The sequence below is a fragment of the Procambarus clarkii genome, chromosome 83 (assembly GCF_040958095.1).
Source record: "Procambarus clarkii isolate CNS0578487 chromosome 83, FALCON_Pclarkii_2.0, whole genome shotgun sequence".
Classification (NCBI taxonomy): Eukaryota; Metazoa; Arthropoda; class Malacostraca; order Decapoda; family Cambaridae; genus Procambarus; species Procambarus clarkii.
In genome coordinates, this window is record NC_091232.1 from 7,654,924 (window position 1) to 7,678,193 (window position 23,270).

At 41.6% G+C, this 23,270-nt stretch overlaps 1 protein-coding gene across 1 annotated transcript in view; it reads left to right on the forward strand.

The window, feature by feature from the left end:
• The window catches only part of LOC123768688 (nephrin), a 293,699-nt gene that overhangs the window by 268,435 nt on the left and 1,994 nt on the right, over nucleotides 1-23,270 (forward strand). The window contains 7 exon segments of the mRNA XM_069316344.1: nucleotides 2,450-2,609; nucleotides 4,655-4,752; nucleotides 6,362-6,557; nucleotides 8,963-9,113; nucleotides 17,624-17,763; nucleotides 18,976-19,221; nucleotides 21,269-21,396. Of these exon segments, the coding sequence (XP_069172445.1) occupies nucleotides 2,450-2,609; nucleotides 4,655-4,752; nucleotides 6,362-6,557; nucleotides 8,963-9,113; nucleotides 17,624-17,763; nucleotides 18,976-19,221; nucleotides 21,269-21,396 (1,119 nt within the window).

A 23,270-nucleotide genomic window follows, 5' to 3' on the forward strand; every position in this document is an offset into this window, starting at 1 on the left:
TGTAATACAAGGATAGAAAACATCATAAGCTGAGCAATGTAAAGCGGACTTATTGCCTTGGTAAAACATGCTCTACCGTCCCTCACCTGACAGGGACCTAATACTACAGTTAAGTGGCTTCGCTCCGTCTCTTGGCCAAGTTACCGTGACAGATGAATCATTCCATCACTAGCCCGTGACAGGGAAAATAACTCTTACACATATTTTGTTTTAATAAAAGAGCTCCGATAACCGGCAGGTCATGGCTCAGGCGCAGGCCGACATGAGAGTATTAATGCTGAGCTATTGCAGGCTTTCAGAAGCAATTTGTGACCACTAACGCAGCGTGAATGGTAGGTCAAAAATGTGAGAAACGGAGCTAATAGTGATCATTTGTAACGCTTTACACAGGGAGGGAGTGGGGGTGTGTGTAGTGCTATTAATGAGATGGTGTTTGGGTTCCGGTTCCGGGCGAAATGAATGGGGGTATTCGGCAGGTCCTCGGGTAGTGGACAGGGGGGAAGAGGGAGGAGGCCGATGGACCTGGTCCACGGTAGAATCAGGGAGGATAACAGTTTGTTATGGCAGTCCCGAAGATTTACGGAAGTCGTCTACGAAACACTCAGACATGATGAACGGGGCTTTCCGTAGACTCGGGAATGTAGACCTATGCTGCACAAAACTCAGGGATGATGGGTGTAGTTCCTGACGGAGCAAGGATGGTGGACAGGAGGTATGGCAGTCCCAGGAATAAATGAACACGGTATACAGAGGACTCAAAGATGAACGGAGGATCAGTTATTGACTACCGTAGACCTGATATCCCTAAAGCCAAATCATTAATTGCTATATCAGCTAAAATATCAGATTTTTCGTCTTTTTCCAATACTAAAATTATACCCACCCGCTGATTCAACATCTGCTTTCTCAACACCTGTTCACACTATTCTCTTTCCCAATATATCAGCTCTTAATACCTGTGAGTACTGCAGCTTGGAGTGGGAACGTTGACGTGAGTGTGAGAAGTTCCAAGTAGTGGTGAGAGCGTTGAGGTGTCGAGTAGTCTTGGCAGTGCACAAGTGGTATTGAGCGCGTTGAAGTGGTTATATGAAATAGATTCGAGTCGCGGATTATTTAAGACGGGATTAACAAATACTTTTTTTTGGGTGTTTAAAAAGATCTACTCATAACACCATCCGCAGAATCGTGAGTGTGTGTGTGTGTGTGTGTGTGTGTGTGTGTGTGTGTGTGTGTGTGTGTGTGTGTGTGTGTGTGTGTGTGTGTGTGTGTATCTCTATATATAACATACGATCATACCATTGGCATCGCATGCCGGAAATGTTTCTCCACCAAAAACTTAAGAACCGACAAATCACTCACACAAGAAAATTATTGCTGTAATCGAGCCAGCCATTTTCGAACCTAATACATGAAAAATAAGATTGAAATTTTCGAGACAACCATTGTATAAATTTGCACGATCCTAATTGCTGCTCATTATTAATGTATGCCACATTAATTAATAAATGGGCGAAAACTCCACAACTTTTGAAAGTTATTGAAAGTGAAAATAAAATATAAAGGATGCTATGGAACGTTAATAATGCTATTGGTATAAACTCCCCGGCACATACTAATGCATTCGTGCAAGGACACAACGCACGTAAATTCATTCTCGCGTGCAAACACACCAGCGAACGTAAATCCATATGCACTTGCACTCGTTAACGCACATAAATCCATACTGGTGCACAAACAAAAGCAATGTAAATCCACAGTCACCAATATAAATGTAACCAGTAGTGCCATACACACACACGCATAACGCACGCAAATCTATACGCACTCACACACACTCATACTAACTAGTCTCGACGGCATGTCTAACAGTGCGACCTAACTCATCCCTGGAACTTTGGTGATTCATCACGATTATTCAACAGCGCCACTTGTGTTCTGTGAATAGTGAGTTTCTACACGTCTGGACTTCCTCGGGGTAGACAGAATCACGACCTGCCTGGAGTTATGTTGCAACGAGTTGCATATGTTTAATTTTTCCTTTATTACCTATTTATATACGGCTTAGCGGCTAAAGGGTACATCATAAAACCGAGTAGTGACGGACATTTTGCTCGACTAGGAATGTTTTTTGCATTTTAGATATTTTTATTTTTTATGCGGCTCACTGGGCGAACAGTGCTATCTTGGGTCGTTGTCTGTACCTAGTGTTTCTGTCGGTGAGTTGAAAAACATATTTTGGCTGTTAAAGTTCCGATCGTTGTATCTTTAACTGTTCTCGTCCTGTCAGCATTTGTAATGTCAACAGAAAAGCATATCATGCTCGTTTTTTTTGTATGTGACAACGTTCATTTTTCACATTCACAACGTTCACATTTAGTTATATATTACCAGTCATAAACTATATAATTGCTGCTGTAGTAAAACAGAGGCGCTTACTCTTCCCCTACAGGGTGACCTGCTGGAGACCAACAAGAGCGCTGGTCTCCTCATTTCTGACCACAGTCTGGTGCTGCAGAAGGTGAGGCGTGGGCGTGCAGGGGAGTACACTTGTGCCGCCCACAATCACGAAGGTCAGGGGCTCAGCAACGCAGTCAAGCTCAACGTTATGTGTAAGTATGAGCAGACGAGGTTGTTTCTAGTTTCATACATCGCGCTGAGGTTCCATTCCCGTGTTAACTGTTCTCTTCCTGTTCCGTATAACCCTTCTGTAATGCTCTGCAGCTTTTTCGCTCTATTCTCCCGATATCGAATATTATTTGTCGCCAAAGTCCTCTGCGTGATGTCTCCACGACTTTGTGGTTCCTTTACCTCATTAACACACTCACGTTTCTTTCTATGACTCCCACATGCTCGACCCCTCCACACCTCGCTGGTCCTGCACCAGCTCCCACACATGATGTCCCACAACTCCCACACATGACGTCCCACAACTCCCACACATGACGTCCCACAACTCCCACACATGACGTCCCACAACATCCACACATGTCTCAATATTTTCGCTTCATTTCTGTCTTCCATTACCACCAATATCTGAGCTCACCTCCATATTCTCCTCGACAATGCTCCTCTTCTCTTACCTCTACCAACAGTCAAAGCAGTTCTCTTCCTACGCATCGTGACTATTGCAACACATTTCCAGCTAAACACCCATATCAGTCCCTGACCACAAACACGCATCTGTAGCCAGACTCATTTCGTGTCTACCACAACACTTCCAGTAAAATCACTATCAGCTCATGACTGGAAACACGAATCCTGAACTCAATATTCATTCGTTTTTCTCCCCACAACACAATTCCAGCAAAATCTCCACAACTGTCAATGGCTGAAACCAAAGATACGCAACCAAACACATGTGATTCCTTCATCATTCCAGCAAAACCAGCCGATCCGCCAATGGCTGGAAACACACGCAATCCAAAACCAATAATCATTCGCTCCTCAGATGTGTTAATACTTCAATCACTAAGACAAATTAGAGTAGGTCGGCCGAGCATATTGCCTTGAGGACAAGTGATCAATAGGAGCGTCAAGACTGGGACAATTTTCGGTAATACTGATAATTGAAAACAAGTATTATAATTGTTTTCTATATCTCTAATGATCTTCTATCATCATTATCGAGCATCATTATTGAGGGTCATTATCTAAGATCATCTATATTTATCAGTAAATCATTATCTTCAATGAGCTCTAACGATTTTATATAATGGTTATCAATAATTATAATGAACTTCACTGATATGTAATATATGAGGAATCCCACGAGTACCGTAATATATATATATATATAGTCCTTTTCAATGATGACTTTATAGTATATACAATCATTAAATTATATTATTATTATTTATGTCATAATTAATTATAATAATTTTGCATAAGTCCATATTAATCTGTTCTGGTTCTCTCTCTCTCTCTCTCTCTCTCTCTCTCTCTCTCTCTCTCTCTCTCTCTCTCTCTCTCTCTCTCTCTCTCTCTCAATCTCTCTCTCATTCTGTCTCACTCCCTCACTCCCTCAGTTTTTCACCCTTTCTCTCACTTTTCCTCTCACTCTCACCTTTTCTTTCGCGTTCTCTCTTTCACTCTCGCTCTCACTCATTTTGTTGCCCTGTGGTAAGATGCGCCACGAAACAGCTCCTCATAAGTCTGACGCAATACTCCTCATTACCGCTATTGATCCTCACTAGGGTGAGGAAGGTGAAGCTGTATAGCATGACAGGAGACTGGCGTGAATCATAATTGAGGTTGACGTGAGAGTAATATGGAACTGTGACGGAGACTAAGGTATATAAGCTCCAGTGACGACCTCTTGGCGTGAGAATTAATATGGTCTCGGGCGACAGGTAACTTACAAGAACACAGGGAGCGTGATTTATCAATCATTTAAAATGTCCATTTAGGTAACCTGTACATCTTTCCTCCAAAAAATGGTGGTTTAATCTGGTTTCATTGATGTTTACGACTTACGACACAGTTGGGGACAATATTGTGACAGCTCTCTATGTGTTCAGATGCAGACTAGGAGTCACAATAACGTGGCTGAAATATGTAGACCAAACCACACACTAGAAAGTGAAGAAATAACGACGACGTTTCGGTCTGTCCTGGACCATTCTCAAGTCCATTCTATGTGTTTTTCCTTCTGCAGTCGCGCCAGTGTGCAGCTCGCCAGGTAGGCGGACGCAGGGGGTGGCCAGACTAGAGAGTGCCAAGGTGGTGTGCCAGGTGGAGGCCTTTCCCCCTCAGGTAAGCACTGCCTCTCGTACCTGTTGGTAAAAATGCTTTTTTTCCCTCAGTTGAGCATTTATTTTCATCCCGTAAGTTCATAAGTCCTTTTTCTTCGTCAGGAAATCTCAACGTTTTCAGGTAAGTATTCTTTCCCTCTGAGGTGAGTATTCCCTTCACTGAGGGTAGTATTCCCTTCCCTGAGGTTTTTTCCCTTCCCTGAGGTGAGTATTCCTTCCCCTGAGGTGAGTATTATATTTCCTGAGGTGACTATTCCTTTCCTTGTGGTGAATATTTCATTTCTTGAGGTGAATATTACCTTCCATGAGGTAAATCTTTCCACACATTCTCGAGATTCTCCTTTATTGATGAGTCTCAATATCTTCCCTGTGCTTCTACGGGAACTACTTTTCTAATAAGAGAAGTATTGCATCCTTCCCTTCTGCCCTCCCTCCCTTGCCCTACGTCCATTTTTTCTCCCTCCTACTCCTTTCCTTTCCCCGTATCACCCTCTTTCCCTCCCTGCCCTCTCGCTTTTCCTTCTTCTAGTTTTGTAAAACTCCTAAGAAGTGTTTGAATAGGTATAAACCTTCGTAATTTAATTCTTTATTAACACCATTCAATATTTTATTATTCCATTCAACGTTACATATAAATATATATATATATACAAATATATATATATATATATATATATATATATATATATATATATATATATATATATATATATATATATATATATATATATATATATATATTTGTATAAATATAATGTTTGTGTAAATAGATACAAACAAGTAAACACAAAATGAATGGAAAAAGAATTCAAAAGATAAGAACTTGTGTTGGAGATGAGCCACAGTGATTCAGAAAATATATATTGTTTAATCAAAGGTAATGCTCATATAGCATGGATCAGAGGTACATACAACAACAACAATCGACAACAGCTTCAAAAGTAGACATGAGAAGTAAATGAGTGATCGGGAGTCACTGCATTAAATAACTGACAGCCCGTTAGGAGCAGGTCATTAGTTAGCTCTCAACCCAGAGAGCATATATAGGTAAATATATTTTCCGTTCACCTGGGCTTTTGTTATTATATATGTTCGAGTACAGGCAACAGTTCCACTACCCCACCGCCAGCCCTCTAGAACGCCAGGTATGAGCTCTCTTCCGCTCCCGCCAACCACCACACAAGCGTGTCGTGGTTACGAGCATTCCTCTTTCAGCTATCCAATCCAAACATGTCTTATGAGCCCTCGTAAACCTCCCAAAATGTCCCAAACGCGAGATACAACCTGCCCCTTTCGCTCATTAATCAAACTAAACACACACATTAGGAGCCCTTCTGCTGCTGCTCTTCTGTTCCCCACTACCCCATCCTAAACAATCGTTACGAACTCTTCCATCCACTGTTAACCCTCCCCAAACCCACGATACGGGTTCCTTTGCTCCTCACCTTATACGAGTTCCCCTAATCCCCTACCAACTCTACCAAACACACACGTTACAATACCTCCTGCACACCACCAACTCATCCAAACACTTGCTACGATCTACCCTTCAGAAAAACAACAAGAAAAAACACTACATAAACCGAAACTTCTGCTTGGTATATCACCAGGTGAACTTCACGTGGAGATTCAACGGGTCATCAGAAGGAGAGGCGCTGCCCTTGCAATCCATCATGAACCAGGGCACGTCTTCTATGCTAAACTACACGGCCTCCATGGAGCAGGACTACGGCACTCTCCTCTGCTGGGCCTCCAACCGGATAGGACCGCAGAAGGAGCCTTGCGTTATACATCTCATTCCTGCAGGTCAGAGACACGGTACTCAACTCTCCGCTTTTGTTTTGGAGAGGTGGTGGGGGTCGGAGGTCGGGGGTCGGTAGTGGGGTCGGTAGTCGGGTCGGTAGTGGGGTCGGCGGATGACCGGGGCGAGGTGATCAACGTCGGTGAGAGTGAAGCAATGGAAAAGAAGATGTGGAGTGAGGGGAAAGGGAAATGTGTGACAGGGAAAAATTGAAAGGTGTGTAGAGCTAGGAGGGAAAGAAGGAGGTAATAAAGAGGAACGAAGTAGGTGTGGTAGGGGAAAGAGGGAGGGAGGGAGAGAGAAAGATAAGATGGCGGGGAAATACTGGGAGGATGAGATACTGAGGGAGAAATTAGGCATGAAATAGAACAGCTAAAGAAAGGAAGAGAAAAGGAATGTAAACGAAAAGTCGAAGATAATATAAATATTGAATAAAGAGAGAATGGCTGAACAGACACATAAATAGACAATTCAAACAGAAGTTGAAAAAATGAGAAGTAAAGTGTCAAGGAAATATGTAGTGAAAGGAGGTCACAAATAGACAAAAGACCTAAACTGAGAAACATGAACGACAGAGACAGACACAAAATGAGGGCTCGAGAGTGAAAGATATTCCACCAGGAAGATGGAGAACAAGCACTGGAATATTACAGGAATCACGATGTGCAGGCGTTAGTCTACTTTGTATACACGCACTCACGCACGCATGCACGTAAACGCACACGCACACAAGCACACAAACACACACGGGTAGCCAAAACACGAATTGCATTCAAAAAAACAAATCCTGAATATCCAGCACCAGCATGTAGCCATATCTTATCAAACACAAAAAATACAACATATAAGCCACAGGTTAGCCTCGTGTTACTGGTATCATAGAAGCCATGATCTTGACATACAAAAATACTTGGGAATCGACAGAGTACACAAAGATCAAGTATGTGACTTTTAAGGGATTCCAAGGAGCAAATTAGTAGTGGTAAACTCCCGGAAAGACTCAAACGTAAATACCACACTCTAGATTGAAACTTAAAAGCCAGCACCTAAGAGCGGAAACTCAACCTTTGCAAGCAAAATTAGGTAAGACCAGAAGCGATAACAATGAAAACGACATCATTTCCTTATCACTGAACCTAAAACTACGATATTCAGCGAAAGTTCATATCAATAATTTACACGCTCTGTGGGAACTCGATCACGAAACTTGCACGAATGTTCGAGTTGAAAATGGCGCTGTTTTAGCAATATAACTAAATCTTGACTAAAAATATTTTTTGGGGGGATGGTGGGTGTTGGAGTGTGTTTGTTCATGGGGAATAAAATATGTTTAAAGGGAATGTATGATAAAATTAGTGGGTGGGGGAGGTGATGATACAATAGGGGATGCTGAGAGATTGTGTGTGGGTGGGGGGGGAGTTATTAGTTGAGGGGAGGTATGATTAAGGAAGTCAAAGCCACGAAGCAAGTGTAACAAGTAAAGAAGAACTTAATGATTGAAATAAGAAGAGGGAAGTATGTAACGGGAAATAAGGGAAAGGAAGAGAAGGGTAATAAGAAAATGGAGGTAAGGTACGGGAAATAAAGAGAGGGAAGTAGGAAGATCGAAATAATTATGGGAAAGAGTGAGTGAAATGAAGCGAATGGAGAAAAAAGAGTAAAAGGATTGAAGTAAGCGGAGGCAAACAAGATGAAAATATAGGGAGTTAAATATGGAGATTAACGTTAAAGTTAAGAGGGAAGAAAACGGCCGCAGTGGAAAGGAGTTAAGTGGAAAAGTAGAAAGAGAAGCAAAAGGGATGGAATATGCTATATGATAATCATATTTTTTCTATAATGTTTTAGGTGACTACAAGATGCATGTTGTATCCTGTGTATTGACAGGTTTTGTGGTATTGTAGAAGTGTTGCTTGAAGAACATCACAGTGTCATGGCACAGTAATGACGCATTCCAGGTGTTGTAGCGTGTTGCAATTACGTGATCTTTACACAGGTGTTGAGTGTGACACGTGTTAGTGTGCGAGGCAAATGTTTCGTATGATGCAAGTGTTGCTTGACTTAAATATACAACAAGTTACACTCTTTGAATCATAGCGAACATGTGTATGACAAATCACTATCCTGGCATGGCATAGACGGAACACTCTGTGTTCCGTTGCAATTATGGAACACTCTGTGTTCCGTAGTCAATCTGTGGCTCTCTAGCCACAGATGGAATTACATTCTAATCTCGCGACCCGTCACAAGTATTCCTCTACGACACGCTTGATGTTTCAATGCCACGATACGGATATTGTATCAGATACTATCTATCTGATACAATATCCGATACGGATAGTATGTACAATGACGCAAAAGTAACCATGTGGTCCACTGATCAATGCATGTGTGTGTTTGTGTGCGTTCGCAGGCCCACCGGATCCCCCTAAAAACTGTTCCATAGCCAACCAGACGAGCGAAGCGCTGGTGGTGGAGTGTACACCAGGATTCGATGGTGGCCTTCCACAACACTTCGTTATGGAGGCCTGGGACCACGACACTCTCCTCTCCAATACTTCCAGGTAAGTGCAGGCTGGAGGCTGATTAAAGAATATTCTATTCTCTCCATATTCTATTATCCATATTCATATTCTGTTCTGCCCGAAACGCTGCGCGTACTAGTGGCTTTACAAGACTGTAATTACCATTTTATGTATCCTCACATTCCCAATGTACCTTCTTGTATATGCATAAATAAATAAATAAATATTATATACATGTTCTATTCTCTAAATAATGTTCTCTGTTCTCTGTTTTATTGTTTATTCATTTCTCCTCTATTAAATTTGCTCTTTATTTTCTCTCTCTCTCCAATAAGTCAGACAGAGCTTCAACCATTTTTCATGAAACAAAACATTTCATTACTGACAGCCCAGACACTGATTGTTACGTGATATCAGAGTTAGTTCTGGCCGCAGTGGGCGATTTGACAAAAGATTGTGGTATCTTCCCCAGACGATGATACCGTCCACAGCTGGTGACAGCGTCTGCAGATGATGATAGTGAATTCTGTTTAATACTGTGGCAATTATATTCAGCAATTAATCAGGGCTGTGATAGTGTTTGTTGATGTGAAGGACCCCAAGTAAAATTAGAAAATCTGGCTGTAAATAGAGGCGGACCTTTTTTTTCAGGGATATTCCTGCGCGGGCCCTAAGCCTCTGGCTCGCCCACTAAGTGTTGCTTGTTTCTGTTTTACTTGGGCGGAGTATGAGTATTTATTACTCGTATGCTCGCTTCAGTAAGATTTTGCCATGTGTTTAACAACTTCTTCTGCTCTGTTGAATCTAAGTTGAAATCTTAATGGGTTTGTAACTGAGCACTGTGTTAGATAATGTTCCAGTGGTCTGTCGGGCATTTCTCCAGTGTTGACATTTCCTCTCATCTTCCGGAACCTGTAAGCCTATTTCCCATGCACATGGGTATCCAAGCCTGATGCGATGTAAGTGCACTTCTGTTGCTCTACTGCTCCATTTCATCAAACTAAGTGGGTTCGTAGTTGGTTGAATTCTTGTACCAACCCGCAGATCCTGATGTTGCAACTGCTGTGTTGTGGTCACTGTACATCTTTTGCATTGCTCTGTTTCTCATTACTTTCTTAATCTTTGATAGACTCTGTGGTATGTAAATGTCTACATTTCTTCTCTTAGTTGCAAGTTTTGCAGCTTCGTCTGCAATGTCATTTCCTATTATTCCCACATGACTTGGCACCCAGTTGATAAGTACCCGTCGGCCTTGTCGTTTGAGTGTTTGCATTAATGATATGACATTTGTGATCAGATGTATGTTATCACATATGTGTTCTTGTTGCAAGGTTTCAATGGCGGTTCTCGAATCTGTATGTATGATAACATGTTGTCGGTGTTGAGCAAGAGCATGTTCCAAAGCCTTTTGAATGGCTGCATCTCTGTTTGTAAAGTCGAACACCCATTTGAGAGCCTCCAACTATGTACAGAGTTTCCTGCTTTAACTGCAGCTCCGGTTTCTTGTCCCTGCTGGTCTACTGATCCATCTGTGAAGTAAGTGAAGCTGTCGGATGCCATGTTTGCTTCTATATGCATCTGTGCAATGTTACGTAGCAGATGAGGATTTGTCTGGTTCTTTTTTCCTTCAATAACCATAATCTTAAAGTCTGCTGGCAGAGATTCCCAAGGGGCTTGCATAACAAAGTCTGCATGTATTTCGTCGACACTCTTCTCAGTGACTGTTTGTTATATCGAATGTATTGATGGTGTTTATCGCACAATGGGTCCACCTGTTGCTATTGGAGGCACTTCTGTCCAGAGTTAGTGCTCCAGTGATTATATCTTTAAGTGAACTGATTCTAGGTCTAGTCAATATCTTGATCAGCATGCACGCAGCTGTTGTTTGCATTATCAGTCATTATAGCCGTGAATAGCCGAAATAGGCCTAAGTGTCTTAAATAGTCCTAGGAGCTTTGTTTTAGATAAAATGTTAGACCGTTTCCTGCAGGGAATTTTCAATTTGTTTTTACTACTGCTGGGACTTGAGTAAATGTATTACACCTTCCTTCTGGTATTAGCTCTTGTTAAGGTTCATGAAGTGATGTGTCTTGGCCGTGTTAATGCTTGACTGGCATTACCAGTTATTATAAAACGAATTAATTAGCCTCATCTGGTTGGATGATTTGTGAACAACGTTATTTTATTGTCAATCATTTTATTGTGATGCCCGTATCAGTCTGCACTCTTATATGTCACTAGCGGGTGAGTGAACCTTCCCTTTACTGACACTAGCGGATGAATGTACATTCTCTTATCCAAAACTCCTGCGTCAATATACATGGAATATGGAAACAGAACAATTTTAAATTTGTTGATTACAATAACAGCAAATCTGCACGCTCGGCTTAGCAAACAAGCACCTGCTCGCATTTTTTTTTTTAACTGGCAGAGGATATGAGAACTGCAATTGACAGAGGTAGCTGCTATTCAAGAATAATGGAAACCTTTGACGAGCCTCCGGCTTCCTGTCCCTGTTGAGGCTACTAGGGAGATGGTGGCTATCAGGTAAATTGTCTGTAGTAACTGGGATCTTACCGACAAACCAGAAAGTGTTACTATAGTAATGGGGAGTTATAACTAATGCCAGTTTCGCGCAATGCTGGTAATCGTTCTGGCAGTGGACACACATGTTGGGAAGAGTCCCTGCAGGCAGCATTGTGTCCAATACATCTCCTGGCAATGGACATCGTATAGCTGATGTGGACGAAGTAGACGAATATCGCAAATGCAAACAGCTTGATGGATTTCCATAAACAGTAAAAATATCCATATTGATTACTAACATTCTACATAGGCCATATGTAATATGTCGCAACAACTAGTTGAAATGACTGGAGTCAGAGTTGTGAGTTACTACCATGATGGTAGCCGCAGTCGTTGGCACCAGGCGGCTGTGTCACTTATGGTTACAGCCTGAGGTCTTTCCAGCCTTTATCACTGATCACAGCTTGGAATTGTGCCCGTAACTTGAAGTGGTGATTACAGTTGGTGAAATTAATACTGCCAGTAGAACTGACTGAAATGTCTGGTAGCTGCAGAGGTGATTGTTGTGTTGACAATGATAGAAGTGTTAACGGGCGAGAGAGTCCATTGGTTGTGGGACAGCTGCTGGAAATGGCAGTGGAGATGCATTACTACAGCTTTAGAACTGGCTATCAATAATATCAGAGGGTGATGCTTGAAACTCTGCGATAGTGAAGTTACAATGATTTTCTTTGTCTTCGAATTGCTGAGTGATGGTAGTGTTAGTGCTTAATGCTTTATTTAACGTTTTCCTTTAAGCCTGCAGTCTAATTCCGTGATTTTTAGCATCTCTAGATCTTCTTTATAATTATTTTTATTGTCAGATGAATAGTTGTTTTGAATTTTTCAAATGCTAATTAAATCAGTAAATCCGTTTATTTCATTACCAGATGTGTAGAAAAAAATGGCTCAGTGTTTGTAGAACGTGTTCCACACTTTTGATAGTTTATGTAACAACGTATCTACTACCCAACAGCCGTTGAATGTTATAGAACTTCTGAGTGGATCTCAGGAACTTGTGAGGAACTTTCTTCGTTGGTCAACTTCCACGTTAGAGCTTAATATAGAAATGTTAAATCAAAGATAATGGTTCTGTAGCAAGACACTTGGGGAACTACCCAAGTGTCTCATAATACACTTGGGTAGAGATACAGGATACAGATCTCAAAATACATGTGACAAATGTCTCCGATCCTGTGATGGATGTAATGTAATATGTGTTGTAGGTGATTAAACAGGTGTCATACATGAACTAAACCTAGAACGCATATTAATTAACAAACACAAGATTATAGAGTTGCAATGCAGGACTAAACTGTAGAAAATTGTCACCTGATTACCACAAACTCGCATATTAATATGAGAGTCTGGTAACCAGTCTGGTAATTCAACAAATAAAATAAAAATGGAAAGTAAATATATATTGAATGTTCATGCTAAACGCAAACTTTACTACTGAACTTAAAATGCAAGCAGACAGAGAGCTCACTTCTGCCTTCTTAGTAAATATAGACAAAAACACCGACAATAAACACAACTTTATAAATCAACGTACATTAACTTATTAACTTAAAATTAAATTAAATCGAGATGCAAAAACTACTATAAATATATATAATAATTACTGAAAGGCTGTCAAACAGCGAGCATCATGTTAATTTTGATCAAACGGTGAGAATATAATAAATGAAATACACCAATTCTACACATTTCAAAAGAGCTGAGAGCAGGCGAAGTAACTTTGTAAATTTTCTCTCCAGCTTCTTTTTTCTGTCCAGACCCCCATTAAACTGTGGTGAGTTCTCAGACAAAAAAGATGACCTCGCCACACTCCCTCAAAACATCAAATGTGAAATATCTTTTTAACAATAGTTCTCATGAATACTACATTTAATGTATTTCAATTAATATGTCACTAAAGTAATAACATATGCAACTTTCATTTCATTAAATAATAAAGATTGCAGAAAGATATATGACTATTATGTTTCATAGGAAGTGTCTACATATGCCCAATCAACAATTAAAATAAAGATCATACAATGAAATATACCTTTTTTCAAAACTCTTCAACCATGGCCCAATGGTTGACATTTGCCCCTGAAGTCTTCAATAATGCCCTGTGGAGCTGCCCGTGTCCAGAGGACCCCAGAGATCCATCTCCAGGCGTCTCTCTCGCAGTATTAAAGCTGATTTTCCATGGATGTTTTAAATGCAGCTCCAGGAATACCACACTTATCCAGTGTCAGGGACACCACCCTTATCCAGTGTCAGGGACACCACACTTATACAGTACCAGAGGACACCACACTTATACAGTACCAGGGGACACCACACTTATACAGTACCAGGGGACACCACACTTATACAGTACCAGGGGACACCACACTTATACAGTACCAGGGGACACCACACTTATACAGTACCAGGGGACACCACACTTATACAGTACCAGGGGACACCACACTTATACAGTACCAGGGGACACCACACTTATACAGTACCAGGGGACACCACACTTATACAGTACCAGGGGACACCAGTTATTCAGCTCCATGGACATCATAATCATTCATTTCTAGGGACAAAATAATTACTCAGCTCCAGGATTACAATAATTATTTAGCTCAAGGGACACAATCATTCAGCTTCAGGGACACCCTAATCATTCAGTTCCACGGACACAATAATCATTCAGTTCCACGGACACAATAATCATTCAGTTCCACGGACACAATAATCATTCAGCTCCAGGGGAACCAATAAAATGTCCAACGCCTCATAAATGTCTTATTTAACAAGGAAAGACACATTTTTATCCTCATGAATATTTTATGATATCAGACGTCATTTGCTGTTCTGAAATGAACAATTTTGTGATATCATGTTTATTTTTTGGGATATCTCTCAATTTGGGATATCACGTTTAACATTGAAACGTTAAACATGATATCCCTGTAGTTTCATCAACGTGTGTTGCGTACCCCTGTGCCCATAAGCAAAGTTCACTCAGCACTCACCAAAGTGTCTTCCAAATGAGCGACCCGGGGAACCACAATGGGTAAAGCTGAAGAGTAGAGCGGACACAAAGTGGTGCTCTTTGTACTGTATACACACACACACACACACACACACATACACTCTTCAGCCGGGAGGGGGTGGGGGCCCTTTCTGAGCTTGTGGCAGCCTCCACGTGACATGCTGGCCTCCACTTTAATCTTATATCTCACAGTTGCGTGCCTTTCATCTCAACATTGTTTTGTGAACATTGCTGGGGATGTAACGATGCTGATCTGTTTAAAGTTCAGGTTTGTGTTGAAATTATGATTACACACACACACACACACACACACACACACACACACACACACACACACACACACACACATTTCTATATATATTTCTCTATATATAAATGATATATATATATATATATATATATATATATATATATATATATATATATATATATATATATATATATATATATATATATATATATATCGTACCTAGTAGCCAGAATGCACTTCTCAGCCTACTATGCAAGGCCCGATTTGCCTAATAAGCCAAGTTTTCCTGAATTAATATATTTTCTCTATTTTTTTTCTTATGAAATGATAAAGCTACCCATTTCATTATGTACGAGGTAAATTTTTTTTTATTGGAGTTAAAATTAACGTAGATATATGACCGAACCTAACCAACCCTACCTAACCTAACCTAACCTATCTTTATAGGTTAGGTTAGGTTAGGTAGCCGAAAAAGTTAGGTTAGGTTAGGTTAGGTAGGTTAGGTAGTCGAAAAACAATTAATTCATGAAAACTTGGCTTATTAGGCAAATTTTGCGTTGCATAGTAGGCTGAGAAGTGCGTTCTGGCTACTAGGTACGACATATATATATATATATATATATATATATATATATATATATATATATATATATATATATATATATATGTCGTACCTAGTAGCCAGAACTCACTTCTCAGCCTACAATGCAAGGCCCGATTTGCCTAATAAGCCAAGTTTTCCTGAATTAATATATTTTCTCAAATTTTTTCTTATGAAATGATAAAGCTACCCATTTCATTATGTATGAGTTCAATTTTTTTTCATTGGAGTTAAAATTATCGTAGATATATGACCGAACCTAACCAACCCTACCTAACCTAACCTAACCTATCTCTATAAGTTAGGTTGGGTTATGTAGCCGAAAAAGTTAGGTTAGGTTAGGTTAGGTAGGTTCGGTAGCCGAAAAACAAATAATTCATGAAAACTTGGCTTATTAGGCAAATCGGGCCTTGCATAGTAGGCTGAGAAGTGAGTTCTGGCTACTAGGTACGACATATATATATATATATATATATATATATATATATATATATATATATATATATATATATACATATATATATATATATATATATATATAGAGAGAGAGAGAGAGAGAGAGAGAGAGAGAGAGAGAGAGAGAGAGAGAGAGAGAGAGAGAGAGAGAGAGAGAGAGAGAGAGAGAGAGAGAGAGAGAGAATAATAAAACTATATATCTCCAAAAATTTGGTTTACGCCTTCATCCCCCCGGTGCATAAGAAAAATACAATTTACACAATAGCACCTAATTTAATTTATATTTTAGGTGAATTTATGCTTAAAAAGACTTGAATCATCATCGAAGGTGCTATATTGAAGGTGATCTCATGGAGCCTGCATGGGACCTCATATTTTGTTATAGACATTTTATTTTACTGTATTTCATTCCTTACTTCTGAAAACACTGTTTACTACCTCTGTGCACTTGGAAGCACCGCACGATATCTATGTAACTCCGAAGACCCTGCTTTCTTTGCAACGCTGAAGAATTAATTCTATCTCTGTGCTGCTGAAGAGACCGAAATCTATGCCTGCATTGCTGGAGACCCTCTATATATTGGCTGTGCCCCACCCCTTCAGCGGAAGACACGGTAATCTAAGTCTGCATCCATAAATTCACTGTATTCTCTCACCAAGGGAATATAACCGGGAACTGTTATCAAGAACCTTTATATATCCCTACTCTAATATTCCTGAACAATTTTGCGTCCATCGTTTGCTTCTAACAATAGGGAAATAAATTTATAACAGCATTATAGGTACCTCTTTTAGAGTACACATTCCAGAGTACCTGTTTCACCGTAGATCATTCTAAGCACCTCTGAGAACAACGCTTTCAGTGTACGTCTTTCAAAACATATTTTCAGATTTCTTCTTTCAAAGAAAATCTTTCATTGTACAATATGTTTAAGGACTGTTCGTTGCACTCTATTTATCTCAATTCGGTTAAAACGAAAATATTGTAAATCGGTTCTGACTGTCGGTGAAGAATTAACAACGAGAAATAACAATGAAACCTGAATTTTCTCTTCATCCTCCGCCGGACATTTTACAGCGAATGTGTGTTCCATTACGGTGACTGAACATGAAGGGAGGTTGTGGTTGGCACGACTGATACGGTTATGATAGCGTGAGCATGTGTGTGTGTGTGTGTGTGTGTGTGTGTGTGTTGTGTGTGTGTGTGTGTGTGTGTGTGTGTGTGTGTGTGTGTGTGTGTGTGTGTGTGTGTGTGTGTTGAGAGGGGGGGTTTGTGCACGAGTCCAGCTTGGCCTGTACGTCACAGCAGAGTGGAAACTGACGCTAAATGCTGGATAATAGGATTGCAGCTCTCGTGATGCGGGTTTGATATGATGCGGTATTTTGGGGTTGGAGAGAGGGGAAGGAGTGGGGGAAGAAAAATGAAATGTAAATAGAGAGAGAGAGAGAGTAAAGGATAAGACAGAGTAAAAAGAGAATGTGGAAACAATTCACTGCTAATAATAACATCTATAAGTCTCACTATCGCTGCCAACCTCTCACAGTTCGGCCATTACCTTGTGGTAATAAAAATCGCCGAAGACACCGCGGTGCTGACCACATGCTCTTCCAACCCCCCATATATTCTACGCCCACAGCCTGGCGCCGGAGTTCGTGGTGCGCGGTCTGGAGGCGGGAATGGGCGTCACTCTCAAGGTGAGAGCCACTAACGCACGGGGGCAGAGTGCGTCCATCAACCTCGAGGCCGACATCATGAAGGTGGCGGAGAAGCGAATGGGTAAGTAACCTGAATTGTGTGTGTGTGTAGGGGTGTGTGGGGGCATGTTGGGGTGTGTGTGAGGGTGTGTTGGGATGTGTAGGGGGTGTGTGAGGGTATGTAGGGGGTGTGTAGGGGCATGTGGGGGTGTGTAGGGGTGTGGGGGAATGTGGGGGTGTGTTAGGATGTATTGGGTTGTGTGGGGTTGTGCGGTGTGTGTGAGGGTGTGTGTAGGGGTGTGTGCGAGCATGTGGGGGGTGTGTAGGAGTGTGTGCGAGTATGTAAGGGTGTGTAGGGGTGTGGGTGGGGTGTGTTATGGTTTGTATGGGTTTGTGGGGGTATGTGGTGGTGTGTAAAGGTGTGTAGGGGTGTGTAAAGATGTGTAGGGGTGTGTGACGGTGTGTAGGGTGTGTGACGGTGTGTAGGGGTGTGTGAGGGAATGTGTGGGAGTGGGGTGTTTAGGGAGTATTTGTCTTTGGAGGTGTTGCATGGTGTGCGTTGAGGCAGATGACAGTCATAACCTTCAACATAAAACACATACAGTTTGAGGGTTGAATTTTCCAAGATCCATAGCCCTGTAAAGTGTCCATAGCGACTAAAAGAACATTCAGATGTATTGTCTAATTTTCAAAACAGACATATCCATCAAAATTATTTTCCCCACTACACCCTCAATCTGTGTGTATAACATCCGGCAGATTCTGTGTACAAGGAAGTTCATTATAATATTATTATTGGAAAAAACAAGAATAGACCATACTAGACTGAACATGTGTGTGTGTGTGTGAGAGAGAGAGAGAGAGAGAGAGAGAGAGAGAGAGAGAGAGAGAGAGAGAGAGAGAGTGTGTGTGTGTGTGTGTGTGTGTGTGTGTGTGTGTGTGTGTGTGTATGTGTGTGTGTGTATGTGTGTGTGTGTGTGTGAGAGAGAGAGAGAGAGAGAGAGAGAGAGAGAGAGAGAGAGAGAGAGAGAGAGAGAGAGAGAGAGAGAGAGAGAGAGAGAGAGAGAGACAGTGTGTGTGTGTGTGTGTGTGTGTGTGTGTGTGTGTGTGTGTGTGTGTGTGTGTGTGTGTGTGTGTGTGTGTGTGTATGTGTGTGTGTGTGTGTGTATGTGTGTGCGTGCGGGCGCGAGAAGTCGCGAAAAAATACAATTTGCCACAACTTTCCTCTAAACGTTCCAAACACAAACCCTTTATTATATTCCCTGCTCGAAGCATTCCATTTATTCCCCCCTAGGCCCTCCGGAGGAAGTGTTCGTGCCTCCTGTTGTGGGCGCCGTAGTGGGCGGTGTAGGTGCTGTGCTGGTGCTGGTGGTGGCAGGGCTGGTCCTCACCCACTACGCCCACAGAGCACGCCCGCAGAACCACGCCCCGAAGACCGAGTCGCCCCCCACCCTCACCAACGTGTATGTGGGCGGCGGCAGAGGCGAGGAAACACACACCTTGTCCAAGTCAGGAAACCCAGACGTGGTCAGAGGAACAGGTGAGTACGAGGTTTAAAGGTGAGATTATTTCGGTGCACGAGTGAGGGTGGGAGATGGTCCCTGTGTGGAGTAAGGGGCGGAGTTTATCTAGTGTAATATGCCTTAAAAAAAGGATGTTCTTAAACCCCTTGATGTGTTATGAAAAGCAGATCTGAGAATTATGGTCCAAATGAGTGGTGACGGGTGGAAATAAGGGACCAGTGAGAGTTAGGGTCACCGGAGGCATCAGGGGCGCATGAAGGGGTCAAATGCACATTTTGGGTCAGGTTCGAAAGAGAAAGGTCAGCGATTACGGGGTCGATCGTGCAATCAGGCAGAAAACCTAAAAGGTCAAATTAGCAAACGAAGACCAGGAAAACTAACAATGTGCAAGGGACGCAGGTGAGTGGTCAGGGGTCAGAAACACAAATGAGAGAGTCAGAATCACAGGTAAGGGATTAAAAGCCCAGTTGAGGGGTCAGAAGCACAGTTAAGGGTCAAAAGCACGCATGAAGGGTCAGGGATATCCGTCTAAATCATGGAATAAATATTTATTATCGTTAGTTCCTTCTTCCTATATATTTCTCGCAGGACCCATGATAAAGGTACACAGAACCACGGTCAAAATACACTGAAATATGATGTCAAGTGATTGGCTAAATAAGAAACAAAAAGTTCAGTTCAGACAAAGGGATTAACACCACCAGTTTCATTATTTTGTCTTTTTTGTCAATTTGTGGTTTTAGTTGCTTTCTTGTTAAATGGTCCTGGAGTACACGAACAACTACAGTACTCTGGTCGCTACTGCTCTTTCAGCACCACATTCACTGGCTGAAAATCGTGCACACGCACCAACCATTTACTGCAAATTGTTCCCTTCCTTCCTGGTCACAATTACAAACAAAGCCATTGAGAGCTGTTTACCATGTCTGGGGAATACCTTGGCATGCTTCCCGACCTACCTTCCTGTTTTTGTCAGCTCTGTGCTATTTCCAGTGGGAAAACGAAACTTTTAAGGGAAGAGGTTGGGTGATATTTGTGTGTTGTGACTGAGAGGATGTGCAGAGACTTTTTTGTTCTGGCTAAGGTCTCAGTTGGACTTCAGTTATATGTCTCTGAGACCCTCCGCTATTGTGGCTGTTCAGTTGTTTGGTTGACAGAGCTGCGGTCTACCCGCTTTTTGGGGTCGGTGATTCGAGGCTGTCATAGCCCAAGTGAATAATTTTATATAAATTATATATAGAGAAATCCAGTACTAGGAACGTTTCCTTTCACCTAATGCCTCTGTTTAACTAGCAGTAAATAGGTATCCCGGAGGTAGGCAACTGTTGTGGGGTTGCATCCTGGGAAGTTCGGTAGTTCGACCTTGGCGAGTATCTAGACAAGCCTAAAGTATATATATTCAGAGGCTTCCTGTCACCGTCAAAACGAATTATTATTAGACAGGTTGGATGACTACTAAACGATGTCAGGGGAAACAAATATATATGAAGCTGTTACATGAGAGAGATACAAACAAAGATTATCCCTATAAAGGTGAGTCAGGTTTAGTAAGAAACAATTTGCAGTACAGTAATATGAAGACATTTTACTCAATCTTCAACCCATTGACTTCAACCTTACTGTAATGTACCAAAACGTTGTCAGATGATTGTGAAATGGTGTAGGAGAAACTTTCAGTTGTAACAACATTGCTGCTTTAAAAATACAAAAACAAAATAAATCTTCAAAACAAAAAAATGTTGTGGAACATTGATGTTGGTTGGTGAAAACATACAAAAATTTAGTTGTTGTGAAGTTATCGGAGTAGGAAATGCTGCTGTTCAGTTTCCCATGTGCAAATTTAAACTCAACAATTCTCTACATTTTTCTCGTAATACCGCTTTCAAAAGCCCGGTCACTGCTGGAGCGGGAAGGTTATGTTGAAGTGCTGGAAGAAGGTAAAGGAAACCCAACCCTCACAATATCTATAACATCCTTCATGCTCTAATTAACTTTTATGACCCCCTCCTCCCATAACCACACAGACCACCACAGATTATGGAATATTAAAATTTTCTCCTAAAGGTGAGGAGGACCTGGGCGTGGAGGAGTGTGTGGGGGGAGTAGGAGTGCCAAGATGCGTGGAGGCTGTGGCGATCCTGCAGGGAAACACTGTGTCTGGGGTCACCACGACGTTACCTGACCCCCACAAGGTGTGTAGTGTACTATGGTTCTTGATCTCTAAAGGTGTACATTTCTTGTTACACCTCATTATGAGTACACGCCTGGTTGGGTAATGCTGTACACCTCACACTTCGATTATTATGCTAGTCTTCACCAGATGTGTAGTGTATGGTGTTTCTAAATCCCAAAAAGCTTGTTGTATATGCTGGTGTTAGGGCCCCCCACATATTGTGTAGTTCACGCTGCTACGAGACCACATATATAGTATATAGTACATGATGTTCCTTTTCCCCAGAATAGAGGATATAATGTCAATACATTTCCACACTCTGTACACTGTAATAAGAACCAAGAGCACACTTAACGTCACTGTATACACAACACTACCACAAGTACCAAGAGTACCACCAACAACACTATATACACTATCACAAGCACCAACAACACCCACAACCTGACTGTATACACTACCACAAACACCAACAGTGTCACCAACAACACTATATTCACTTCCACAAGCACCAACAACAACACCCTCAACCTCACTATATACACAGCTACAAGCACTAGGTGTATCATGAACCATACTCAGCACACTGCCACCAGCATCAGCCACCACACTAGGTACACTCCCACAACCACCAACTGTACTACACCCCACAACCACCAACTGTACTACACCCCACAACCACCAACTGTACTACACCCCACAACCACTCCACGTATCCTCAACCCCACCACATCCTACTCTGTGCAGTTGACAACTGAATCAATCTTGCGGAAGAGACGAGACCAACATGGTTAATAAAAATCCTTAGAAGTAAGCTAACGAAGCTGAGTAACGTAATTACCTCCATACACTGAAAGTGATTGTCTAGTTTTTAATAATCAATGACTGACATAGTGTGGACAGCATCAAAGAAATTGTGAATGGGAGTTATGAGCCCTGATAATTGCTCCCTTCAAATTGTCCCTCGAATTTGTTTACTAACATTACATGACAGTTGGTCAGCTGGGATGGGATCCCTGTTTTCTCTAGTATTAAAAAAATTACGAGGTGGGTTTAAATATTAAATAATGCCAATAATTATCAATCGCTACATTAATTCTACAAAACCAAGAACAACAACAAAAACAAAATTTAAAAAAAATCCATGAATTTAATATGCTCTAACTGAAGGTTAAATGTTTATTAAAAAACAGTGAATATAAATATAAACCTCTGTACACAACATTACTTCCTGTAAGAGAACTCACTTAACACAGTTTACTGGTTAGGTTAGAACTCCCAACTGCATGTTTCTCATCCTATACTAGTGGCTCGTGTATGTAGGCCTCATGTTATACCAGTGGCCTGCCCAACAACTTGGAGTGGACGGTAGAGCGACGGTCTCGCTTCATGCAGGTCGACGTTCAATCCCCGACTGTCCAAGTGGTTGGGCACCATTCCATCCCCCCGTCCCTTTCCAAATCGTTATCCTGACTCCTTCCCAGTGTTATATAGTCGTAATGGCTTAGCGCATTCCCCTGATAATTCCCCCTTATACCAGTGGCCCTTCTAAGTGTCCCATTTTAGTTCACCGTTTACTGTTTCTGTGTCCCCTACCAACGTCCCATTCTAGCGTCTCGTCGTAATGTCCCATCACATTGTCCCATTCTAGTGTCTGGTTCCAGTGACCCATCCCAGTGTTTGGTCCAAGTGGATCATGACCAACCTCACATACGCCCTGCATGATTACAATAATCAATTGCTGTAACACAATCTTCGCAGTTGTAAATAACGTGGGTGACAGCTCGTGATGTGAAAATTCTTCCATTGATTTTTCGATACATTTATACACCCATGCCGATGTTGTAATGGTTCTAAGTACTTGCATGTTCAGTGATCAACATGACTCCTTGT